General features: G+C 39.3%; 1 protein-coding gene across 12 annotated transcripts in view; it reads left to right on the plus strand.

The window, feature by feature from the left end:
• The window catches only part of MAP2K5 (mitogen-activated protein kinase kinase 5), a 262303-nt gene that overhangs the window by 178611 nt on the left and 71228 nt on the right, over window positions 1-12464 (plus strand). For 4 of the 12 annotated variants that reach the window (XM_081511849.1, XM_081511848.1, XM_081511851.1 and 1 more), the window contains one exon: window positions 1941-1970. The exons of 4 other annotated variants lie outside the window; for them this stretch is intronic. In XM_081511849.1, coding sequence (XP_081367975.1) covers window positions 1941-1970 — 30 coding nt within the window. Of the gene's footprint in view, window positions 1-1940; window positions 2027-12464 lie in introns of all 12 variants that reach the window. 4 more of the 12 variants (XR_014060033.1, XR_014060034.1, XM_081511850.1 and 1 more) reach the window with 2 other exon arrangements.

Genomic DNA, 12464 nt, shown 5'->3' on the forward strand with positions numbered 1-12464 from the left:
TGAATCAATGTACACAATTTCATTGACCAGAAACACACTGTATTTACAAAATGTAAGTCAAATCGATGGTCAGTGTTGGGTGTGGGGTACAGTGGAGGCAGTGGAGAGCTGAGTCGCTTCCATTCCTAACTAATAGCAGTATATAGACAGACATAATCGTGCAAAACTATGAAAAGGAGTTTAACATTCACACTCTTTTTCCTTCACTTTATATTTGAACGGATTATCGATGTCCACCAAATGAAACAATGATAGTGTAACTTTATATCTTGAAAATTCACACTCTTTTTCCTTCACTTTATACTTGAACGGATTAACGATGTCCACCAAATGAAACAATGATAGAGTAACTTTATATCTTGAAAATCTGAGAACTTTGAATATATAAGAAATGAATGCAAAAAAAAAAAAAGAAATGAATGCAAGATAACAAAACTTACCAAATATTCCAAAGCATATACATATATATACATCCAAATGAGTGTTGACCCTTTCCAAGTAGTCACCTTTTGTGGTCATATAGGTCAATAGGTTTATTCCTATTACGTTGCTAAAGCACGCACTGGTTTTAGAACTTTAAAAATTAACCTCAGCACCTTCATGTCTATCCTTATTAAGGAACAAAATATTTATTTTTTGAAGTTGGCTTTGGGTTTTGATGACTAAGGCCATTCAAACCTTAGCCAACAAGTAATTTACATGATCAGAAAGCAGAGGGGTATAATTTTAAGTTCAGGATAAGATGCAGTTCTAATAAAGTGAAGTCATTCTTCTGTTACTTGAAATGATTCTAAACATAGTTTCTAAAGAGGAGTTCAAAAATGTTTGAGCAGTGTCAGTGTCTTTGAAATAAATATACAACTTCTCAAGATAAAGAAAGGCAGTGTAATACATTGGAAAGAATCCTGGATTAGGTTGCAAGTCTTGAGGTCAGTCCCCATACTTATTAACCACTTGGAAACGTCTTCAGTGGGACTCTGCGGTTCTAGTCTGGAAAATGGATTGATGTTTCTTGGATCCATTCCAGCTTCAAAGTTCCCTGTTGTAGCAAGTCTACTTTTAAATAGTTACAAATACATATAAAGGATTTCGAGCTTGAAGATGGGCCACATTATGAAGTTGAAGAATTTAGCCACTGTTTTCTTTAAATAAAATAGTAGAGTCTTATGCTATAGTCTTATAGTATGTTTGGTAAATTTGATCTTATCACTGTGTTTTAATCCTATTCCAGGTTGAATCATTTTGTTTTCACAGGTGAGAATTCAAAGACCAAAGTTAAGTGAGTGGTGTAGAAACACATAGCAGTTTACAAATCAAGCAAAATTGGAAGCTCTAAGGATTCATTTTCCAAATTTCAGACCTATTGTTCCAGCTCCACGATCTTGAAATACCGTTTTCCCACTAGTAATAGCTCTTTCCTTTTAACTATGAATGAATGGAAAAAAAATGAAAATAGTGGCAAAATTTCCTGCTTCATATGGCCCATTCCCCATTTGCTACAACTCTTCTTATAATTCTTATAACTGAAAATTCTACAGAACAGTCGGCTAGGATCAATTAAATGTTCCTATTTTTACAAGAGAAAAAAACCCAACAATCTCCTATGATTTTACATCTCTGTCTAGAAGAAGCTGTTGTACACTTGTACATGTGAATAATGCCTGTACAGCTGAGAATATTCCTAAGAGAAACAACACAAGGATAGTGTTTAGTTGTTAAAATTAGAATATTTTATCAGGGAATACAACGTTGTCCAATGTAAATGTTCATTCTAACTACAACTCTCAATGTAATTACAACAATAATTTAGTTTGTGCATTTGGGGTTGTGAGCTTTTTATATTTGCTGGATACAATTCTGAAATTTAGTACTTGTCTGTCTTAAGGAGATCTGCCCTGCATGCAAATCTATAACTAGACAAATATTATTTCCTTTCCCAGCTTGCTCTTGGGAGGTTTCCATATCCTCAGGTAAGATTGTTCATTACTGCCGTTTGCCACTGTGACATTCATTCCTATGTATGAAGGTACAGGGAGCAATTGTGAACATTTGAGCCACATACAGATAAATCTGTCCTATAAAATTGAAAAGTGATATCTTAAAGGAGTCATTTAGAAGTCTCTATTGATTTTTGATTTTTTTTAAACTCCAGATTTTTTTTCCTCTTTGTTAAAGGTGGGAAGCCATCATCGTGCTCTTCATTTGTGTGACATTGGTGATGTTTTCCTCATCCCAGCCCAGCACCATGTGCTCATACAGAGGTTGGAAAAGAGGCACAACCTTTTCTTGATACAGTGCTTGAGTTTTTGGATTCAATTAGTTATTTGAATTAAAGGATGGAGATGAAGGGTGAAAGTATCTAATCTAGGTCATTATTTTTGCTAAGCAAATAGGTGGATCCCCACTTTTAAATGGATATGATTTTGAGCGTTTTTTTTTTTTTGTCCTTTCTATTTACACTTCTAAGAAAATAAACTGTCCATTATGTTACATACATTGCTGATGATAATCTCTGTGGTAATTTCTTTAAGATTTTTATTGTAGAAGGGTGTTAGCACTTAAAATGTTAAGCTATTCTGTGGTTTGAAAATGGTTCCCCAATGTGTGGGGAGAAAGAAGTGAAATGTCTAGAGGGATGAAAAATGAATGGTTTGACTGTTTTCCTCTGGTTGATGCTCAGTGTTTTTCTGGCATCTTGGTCTGTACAGGCCAAAGTGCCTGGAGGCATGTCTGATTTAAAGGTGGTGTTGGTCTCTGCTCTTTAAGCATCTATTAACTTGCTATTATTATGCAAATAAGTGTTGTATTACACATACTAATTTATGCATGGTTAGATTATGCAGATGCATCACAAACATGGTTATTGAATAATAAGATGGGGCTCATTCTCTCTCCCATCTTTATAAGCAGTTTTAAACAAATTCTCCTGATACCCATGTGAACATTTAAAGCCCCTTCACACACTGAAATGTCTCTTCTGTATCCTTACAGTTAAAGCCATTAGATAAATAGAGGAGAAATTGTCTAAGTTGTTAGGTTCAAGAGTGTCAGTCTCACTTTTCAAATGTGTAAGATTGTTTGTTTAAACATAATCTTTTCCTTAAAGAGAAGATCTGAAATGTAATCACTTGGCATGCATGCTCGAATTTAGTGACATTTTAGTGTATACAGCCTTGCTGCTTAGCTCTAGGTAGCCCATCAAATTAAAATCACATTTTCAGGATTTATAGCTCATTAGAATATTTATCTTGGTAAGCCTCTTATTCTGTCAGTAATTTTTAAACAATTCACTGTTTGGCCAATTTATGCAGTCCCCTCATTTTGTAAATGAAGAAGCACTATACAACTTAACCTCTCAAACAAGTCTTAGTAGAAAGCTTGTAAGCCATCTAGAAAAAAATACCAAAGTTTGAGAATATAGCTGTATTCTTGAGATTCCTAATGCCTAGAGTATTTAATCAGTGAAATTTGGTAAGTGAGAAGTCTAAGAAACGATTGCCTTTGCATTTGACAAATGAAGCTTTGGAAGACTGGTCGAATTTGAGAAGAGGCTGTCTACCTTCCCAGTATTGAATGTTTTCAGGAATGTGTAAGTGTGTGTTTACTGGATCAGTCAAGTGGAAATGGGAAACTCAAATGTGCTGCACTCCCTAGTTAGCAATCACTGTTATGCAAGAGTGAGGGGAAAACTGTATTCCTTGGATCATGATAGAGTATTGTCACCAAATTGGGGCTTTGAAATAATAGAAGTAGCTTTTGATGCCATCAGGTCTGTTTCTCAGGTCTTTCAACAGAAGTTTGTGCACTTCGTTGTTGGCATCAGTAATGACTTTTGATGGACTTGGCATTTATTTTACAGGCTTTGTACTATATGCTGAGGATTGGGAAAGGATACTTTATAAATTCCTTTTCTACCCTTACCTTTTGCCTTCAGATAAAACACATGAAGAAAAATAAACATTTTGATAGTATTGCAAGGACTGGATTATGAAATAATACCTTCTGTTTGGCCCGTATTATCTCATTTGAACCCCCAGCCACTCTGTGAGATAGCCTCCCCTCACAAATTGGGCAGACAGGATAGCTGATTTGCTCACTGTTGTACTACAGCTGGTTTGGGGCCATTGAGTCCCGAGTATAATGGGCAGGAGTGAATCACAAACTCTCAAGATTGGAAAGGGATCTCAGACAGTGTCGAATCAAACCTCTCCATAATATCTCTGAAAAGCAAACAGTTGAACACGTCTAGTGATAGGAGACTCACTAGTTTACAAACAGCCCGAGAGTCAAATCTTGATTTACCAGGCCTAAGGACTGCCTTATCTCAATTGTTACCCACTAGTCTGCTCGTTGAACACAGGAAAGATTTCCGTATATCCTTAAGATCTCGAAGTTTTGCATCCCTTCTGTCCCCAGGGCTGGTGCTCAGTCAAATCAGGGCACCAGATCTCAGCTCTCTTCACGAGTGGAAAGCGGAGGAGACTGGTCTCTTTGAAAGAGCTCTAGACCAGGAGCCAGAAGATTAGGGTTAGAACCCAGCTCTGGGGCTTCCCTGGTGGTGTAGTCATTAAGAATCCATCTGCCAATGCAGAGGACACAGGTTAGACCCCTGCCCTGGGAAGATTGCACGTACCATAGAGCAACTTAGCCCCTGCACCAAAACTACTGAGCCAGCGCCGGAGAGCCTCAACCACTGAGTCCTTGTGTGTGGCTACTGAAGCCCATGTGCCTAGAGCCCATGCTCCGAAACCAAAGAAACCACCGCAGTGAGAAGCCTGTGCACCACAACAAAGAGTAGCCCCCACTCTCTGCAACTAGAGTAAGCCCACTCACAGCAACAAAGACCCAGAGTAGCCAAAATATAAAAGTAAAAGAAATAAATCTTAAAAAAAAAAAAAAAAAATGAACCCAGCTCTACCATAAGCTCCAGTCACCGCAGGCCTTAATTCTTGCTTTGTAACTCTTTGATGCCTGTTTCCTCATCTCTAAAATGAGCCTGTCTTATTAGAAGCATGCAGATCAGATGAGATTATGGATATGAAACCACTTGGGAAAGTACAGTGGGCCACCCTACTGGCCCTGATGTGGGACTGTAGCACAAAAGAGAACTTCTAATTGTCAACCAAAAGTTGCAAGAGGATGTGTGCGCAACCTGCCAGCTGCAGCTGGAGCAGAGTGTAAAATGAGCAGAAGGGAAGGAGGGGAGAAGAGGCCAGCTTCCAGACTCATCCTTCCCGCAGCCCAACGTCAGCGCCGCTGACAGCATCGTTAGCAGCATCTCCTCCTGCCGGTGACGCGGAGTGTGCCCGGTGGGGATGCAGATGTGGGAGGGTTACTGGGAAGATAGCCGGAAGAGTCAGTGGCCTGGGAACCACATAAAGGTTAAAGGGCTGGATTTTCGTTGAAATAATAATTCTCCAGGAATTTCATTGTTTGGGAGGTTGGTTTTTATTTGTTATTGGAAAGCACTATCTATTTTAGTTTCCTTTAGGCCTTAAAGTTGTGTAGCCTCATTGGCGTGCAGTTTAGGGCTCTATGGAATAAAAGGCTAGGAGTCATTATAATTACCCAGTCTTATTACCTCAGTTTATAGTAGGAGGAACAATGACGTCAGAACCACCTAGCGCCTTTCCGATACTGAACTCCAGAGCACTTCGCTGTTATATAACTCAGGCTATGCATCCCACCTGCAGGAACTATTATTTCCAGCCTCCAGGTGAGCAGACTGAGTCTCCAAGGCTCCAAGGCGCCTTGCCTCGGGGATGAATCAGTACAGGGAAAGCTAAGACTTGCAGGTGACTAAACTAAATGACTGGCCCTGTGAACTCTGGTTGACTGTTCAAACCACTGCCCTTCTTCCCTCTCAGCCCCACCAAGCCCTTCTCCTCGCTCACCTTCTCTGCCCTTGGCAGGCCTTCTGCATAGATGAGAAGGGTTGTCCCATGGAAGATGATGACAAAACCATTCCCCTGGAGCCCCCTTGATTTTCTCACCATGTGTTTAGCAGAGTGACGGGGGATCTGGAGGCCTTGGAGCTCTCACTGACCCCAGTGCCATTAAACTCTGGGTGCCTGTGAAGCATATTCTGCAATAGCATAATGAAAAATCATGTTTTTAAGTATCTGGTAAAGAGATAGTATCTCAATTTCTTGAACAGTTTAGCTGTAATACTCTTTGGGAACAATGTGCATGTCCAGACACGGGTGGGAGCTGTGTGTAGTTAATCATGTACATCCAAATCCAGTTGACTTAAAAAACATGATGGTGGGCAATGGTTGGTTTAATGACACCGTAATTTAGGAGAAACAAAAGAGATTGCCTGCTAAAAATTGTCCTTCATTCAAACTTTACAACAGTGCCCTGCATTAGGGCAATAGTAAATCCATTAAGGAGACTTCTCAAGGGTTATGTCGGCTCTGACATTTGAAAATTTGGTAATCAAGGTGCCACAGGAAAGTGAAGATAATATGGATACACATGTATTTAAGGTACTTTTGCATGTATAAAAATGTTCTTCTTCTTTTGGCTACATTTCCTGATCTTGGTTAATAAATTACATCAAAATGACCTGAAGTTAAAAAAAGGAAAAAAAATCTGAGCAAATAGTGCCCCTGGTATTGTAAAGCTTTGAATGTTTTCACACCCCATTAATTTATTGCTTCTCTTTCTTCATCTTTAAATTTCATTTTTTTTTTTCAAAAATTCCGACTCCCTGCTGCTGCAGTGATTTTCATCTTGTTGTTAATTTTCCCTGCTCCATATGGAGCTCCAGACATTTCACCTGGAGGCTGTACTAGATTTTGCTGTAGTGATCGTACTTCCGGAGGCCAAAACTGTCATTTAGGGTTCCTGGTGCATCTGTCTGCGCCAGGCTTTTCACTGGCATGGGAGAGTGTGAATAACAAATTGGATGCACCTGAGATTCAGATGATTAGTGTGTTTTGTGAATCTCTACGACTTGTAAGCAGATACCTCTGGGGGTGGCGGGGAGGGCTGAACATCGACTGTGGGTGAATCTGTACTCACACCTTACATTTGGGGCTTTTCAAGGGAAGTGCAAACATCCTAGGCAGCCTGAGTGCAGAGAGAGTAACAAATATTTCATCCTGCCTTGTCATTGATTAGAAAAGAGCCTTTAATTTCATTTCACCCCATGTTGTGATTAATTTGCATTCTTTGTCAGAAGTTAATGGAGTTTTTTATGGTTCACTCTGAAATCCTTGAAGACATCAGACTTGATCTGATGTTTATACAACCGCCAGCGGAATTTTTTCGTTTGATTGATGGCAAGCTTGATGTTATTCCAAACGGCTTTTTAAGCTGTTTTTAAGAATTATTTGAATAAAATTCAAGCAAGATATTGTTGTAACGATCAAGATTATCTGTTAAAAATCTGTTTCAAATAAAGAAGATGATAAGTAGTAAAAAGGATCAAAAACATGAGATATAGTACATGGTGATGTTATTTGTTAAAATACATAAGAATGGCATTCAAATAAAATATTGCAATATGTAGAGATCACTTTTATTGAAAAAAAATACCATCATCTGGCCAAATAGAATAATTAAGGCCAAGGTAGAAGGAATGTCTGCATCTTTGGGATTAAAAATCTTTACTACCAAGTGGCGATTCTCATTTATTCTGCCACGTTTTGCCACCAATGTACAAAATAGAGATCTACTGTTCTTAACTCAGGGAGACAGGGACTGTCAGGCCTGTTAGCTGAACAAAATGATGACGTATTACTTGTCTCAATAAAGAGGCATTCTTAAATCCCAATACAAGTTAAACATAAGTGGATAAGAGGATTTTAAGTGAAAGATATGTATTCTTAATAGTATAATGACTGGCCTTTTTCACAAGATAGTACAAAAATGAAAATATCCTGTTCTTAAAAAGCAAAAATACCTGACTTGTTCATGGGTTAGAGGAAGATGTGTTCACCCCTTGTACACTGTATATCACAGTATGAAGGGAGCTGTAGGTGGCATGTGCTCAGAACCCCCTGCTGCTAACCAAGGAAATATGTTTTGCAAATGCTTTTTGATTACTAATACCATTTGTTTGATTGGGGGACTCTGCCTTGCTTCAGCAGGTTCTGGCTCTGCTGTGACTGCTGCTAGTGAGACTTACTCATAGGTCAAAAAGCTACTTATCTGAGCACTTTCACTTAAAACAGATTAATTTATTTGCTGTATCTGAAAGTTGGCTAAGTAATTGGGTGGTTTTAATGGAAGTTACTGCTTTCTGATCCTTGTATTAATATGATCTAAGGTCCTTTTTATTATACGCAATCCATATTATTGACCACAGTTGCCCTGTTTTCATTTAAATGTAAGCAGCTTGTCAAGTAGAAAATATTTTGTTTAACTTGGCTTGGAAACCTGCTATTTTAATATGTGTAAGTTTTTTTTTTCAATTGACAGACTGTCTTTTAAACATATGTTTATTTTGTAGTAATAAATTGGGTTCTGAATAGAGTGTTTTTCTCATAATAAAGTAAAAAGTATATGTTCTTATAAAGCTATTTTAAAATAGTAAATGTTTTTCAAAAGTTAATGTCAAAATACAAGAGTTTTTACACCTAATTTTATTCATGTTTTAAATTTCTTTGGGTATATTACTACTGATCCTAACTTTGATAATTTAATGTTGTTTTATATTTATTGTTATATTCACACTATAGCTATCACTATCTTATATATGTATTAACATACTGATTACATCTAGACCAACCTAGTACTGCAAAATTAAACCTAAAAAGCTTGCCTTTTTTGAAACGAGGTGTTCAGAATCTATCCTTTGTTGCATGAACTTTTTGAACTTGAACGTAAAGGATTTTAGTAAATTGTAAGTATCCAGTTTTTTCTGTGAGATCTCTAGTCAAAGAGAAAAGTAGCAGTGGGTAATTACCCCAACTTCAAATTATGACTTTTAATTGGCAAGAGTCCAAAGAGTGATATGTGTGCAGTTTTATTTTTTCAAACAGATTTCTAGCTTACATGTTTTAATTCATTGTTTATTTTTACCCTCACTATTTAGGATACAGACATTTAAAATATACTGACATTTGAAGCCATAAAATCAAATTTTATGTTCCATAAAATGCAGAGGTGAAATTTAAGTGATATGAAGATGTTTGCTGATAACACATTTGCTTCTTCCCAGGAATTTTTAAATTGCCTCTGTCAAATTTTTCTCCCAATGCCTATTTCATACTTATAAAGATGTTTCATAATTTTATTTGCTTAGCCTATGTTGAAGACGGGAGGTGGGTTCCCAGTATTATCTTTAAGATAGAGCAGAAATGGAAGAGAAATCATCCCCCAAATGTGGGTAGCTTAGAAATGTGAAACTTTCAAGATAAATTACTTGTTAATACCTCAGCTAGGTTCCGAGAAGGAAATGGCAACCCACTCCAGTACTCTTGCCTGGAAAATCCTATGGACAGAGGAGCCTGGTAGGCTGCAGTCCATGGGGTCGCTAAGGGTCGGACACGACTGAGCGACTTCACTTTCACTTTTCACTTTCATGCATTGGAGAAGGAAATGGCAACCCACTCCAGTGTTCTTGCCTGGAGAATCCCAGGGACGGGGGAGCCTGGTGGGCTGCCGTCTATGGAGTCGCACAGAGTCGGACACGACTGAAGTGACTTAGCAGCAGCTAGGTTAGTGATTTCCGTCTTTGTTTTTTTTAAAGCACTAACCCAATGTTGGTTGTTTCTATAGCACCTTCTAAACTGTTTTATGACATATATTTCAGTTTAATTGAACACATATTTGTCACTGAGCATCTACTCTGTCCAGGCACTGTGCTAAGCACTGGGAGTACAGAAATGAAATATGTTGTCCCTGCTATCAAAGTGTCTAATGCAGTGGGCAGAAAAACATACATAAATGGCAGTTGATATAAAAGGAACCCTACAGGAGACGGTATGCTCTGGCCTAACGAGTCAGAGGTCAGCTCACTTGAGGAAGCCATGGTTTCACAGGGTAGATGATGCTTGAGCTGAGGCTCTAAGGCTAGAAGGATGGAAAAGAACTCCAGGCATTCTAGTCAAAAGAGTCATATTCTCTATCTTTAAGATAAAGATCTGAAGCAGCATGTTGTACTTGGTTTCCTCACAGTACTTCAACTCAGTAAGTTACTACTGCTGCTGTTACTTTTATCTCCCTCATAGTTTGGGAATTTCCTTAGATGACTTTTAAAGCAACACAAGGAGGGAAAGTAAGAAGGGGAGGGAAGAATGATAGAGGAGAGAGGTACTGTGTCAGGATGGAGCCAGCACATGTAGCAGAGCCCAGATCATGAAATTGGGCTTGAGAATTTCATGACTCCCTTTGGGATGACTGAGAACCAATCTGAGGTCAGAAATCACTACATTTTTAAAATTTTTATTGATTTATTTTAAATTTTTTGGTTGTGCTGGGTCTTCATTGCTGGGTGAGGGGCTTCCTCTAGTTGCAGGGAGTAGGGGCTACTCTTTGTCGTGGTACATGGGCTTCTTATTGCAGTGGCTTCTCTTATTAGAGAGCATAGGCTTCAGTAGTTGCAGCATGCAGGTTCGGTAGTTATGGCTCAAGGGCTCTGGAGCGTGGGCTCAGTAGTTATGGCACACGGGCTTTCGTTTCTCTGAGGCATGTGAAATCTTCCTGGATGAGGGATTGAACCCATGTCCCCGGCATTAGCAGGCGGGTTCTTAACCACGGGACTCCAGGGAAATCTGGAAATCATTGCATTTTAAGATTTTTACCCCTAAGGTCCGGACTTCCCAGATGGTGCTAGTGGTAAAGAATCTGCCTGCCAATGCAGGCACAAGAGATGCAGGTTCAGTCCCTGGGTCAGGAAGATCCCCTGGAAGAGGGCATGGCAACCTACTCCAGTATTCTTGCCTGGGAAATCCCATAGACAGAGAAGCCTGGCGAGCTACAGTCCTTGCAGTCACAGAGTCAGACATGACTGAGCACTTAGCCTAAAGTCAGCTGGCACATGCCTCTGAGGGGTTCTCTGCCACCCTTTATGAATTTGACTTGGCTAGACTGCTGGGGAATTGGGGGTGTTGTCATGATCAAATGACCTAATACCTAAGAGAGCCCTTTGAAAAATGTAAGTTGGTAAACAAGAGCAAGGTAATATTAGTGTTATTTATATTTTCAGAAAGTACTTTAGGGATTTACCCATGTAGCTCTGAAAATATATGACCATGTCTCACTCCAGGTAGGACTAAAATGAATTACTTTTCTGATCCCATAAGAGCCTTCCTTTACAGTCTTTCTTTTTTCAGTTATAATCTATCATTAACAATCAGTCATTAATATATAGAATTATGTGCAGAATATAGTAATTTTTAACTCAATAACTGGGGACCATTATTCTTCTACAATTTTTAAATAAGCAGGTTAGCCCAGAAATAGAATTGAAGCTTGAAGTAGAGAATTTGGTGCCCAGTCTGGCTTTTACAAGTGACGTCACTGCCTTCTTTCCCTCTGAGACTTATGGTCTGGAAGGCCGTTCATTTTTCCCCCTTTGGTTTCATTGGTGCTACTTAATGGTAGCCTAGATTGCAGGATGTGAGGCGATCTTACAATGGTCTAGTCCAACTCGTTTACTTTATAGAGGAGGACATGGGGGTCCATAGCTGCTAAATGACTCACTGATGATTACCAGATATTTGACAACAGAATCAGACTCTCCCCCACTCTGGAGGGCTGGGGTGCAGGGAGAAAGTGAGAAAAGGCACCCAGGGGTGTTGAGCCCAAATGGCTATTCTTATTTTACATGCCCATCCACTCAGGTACTGCCTCCAACTGGCGTGTCTTCAGAGATGGAAATTACTGTCCTAGGATTCTCCATACCTGCTAGGTAATAGCTGATGGATGTTGGATCCCTGGAGGGAAAGCAGTCCTCAACAGCAGTAGTAGCAGCAGCAACAACAGGCAAAGACATCAACTTTTATTGTACTCCAGTGTTTTATTTAACAACATTCAGTATAGAAAACTTAGGTAGATTTGGGGCTAGGGGCTCATTGGTATCCACGTTAAAAAGGGGCAGACCTGGCCAAGCTTTATTTGAGTACAGATTACTTTTCAGATGTTTAACAGTTCTGGATTAATGCCTGGGGGCTTGGGAATTCTTCCTCAACTAAAATGTTAATGATGCTCAGAACCCAACCCTCTTTACTGTCAATGAAACAGACAAGCTAAGTTCATTGAAAAATCAATGAGTTGCCTAAAAGGAGCAAAGAGCTGATTCAATTTAAGCATGGAGATTGCCCAGGACACACCAGGTGGAAAGAAGGGTCCCAGTGACTGCTAGAAGCTAAGAAAGGAGGCAGTTGTCTGTTTATGCACAGAGCCGAGGTATCGAGGGAACCTAAGGCAACCGATTAGAACCAAGTGTGGACTCTTATGTTATACACTGTCAGGGTCTATAGGTAGTGACCACCATGGAGAGAAGGTAAGGA

This window comes from Giraffa tippelskirchi, chromosome 7, assembly GCF_054371585.1.
Source record: "Giraffa tippelskirchi isolate mGirTip1 chromosome 7, T2T-mGirTip1v1.2.pri, whole genome shotgun sequence".
In the NCBI taxonomy this organism is placed as follows: domain Eukaryota; kingdom Metazoa; phylum Chordata; class Mammalia; order Artiodactyla; family Giraffidae; genus Giraffa; species Giraffa tippelskirchi.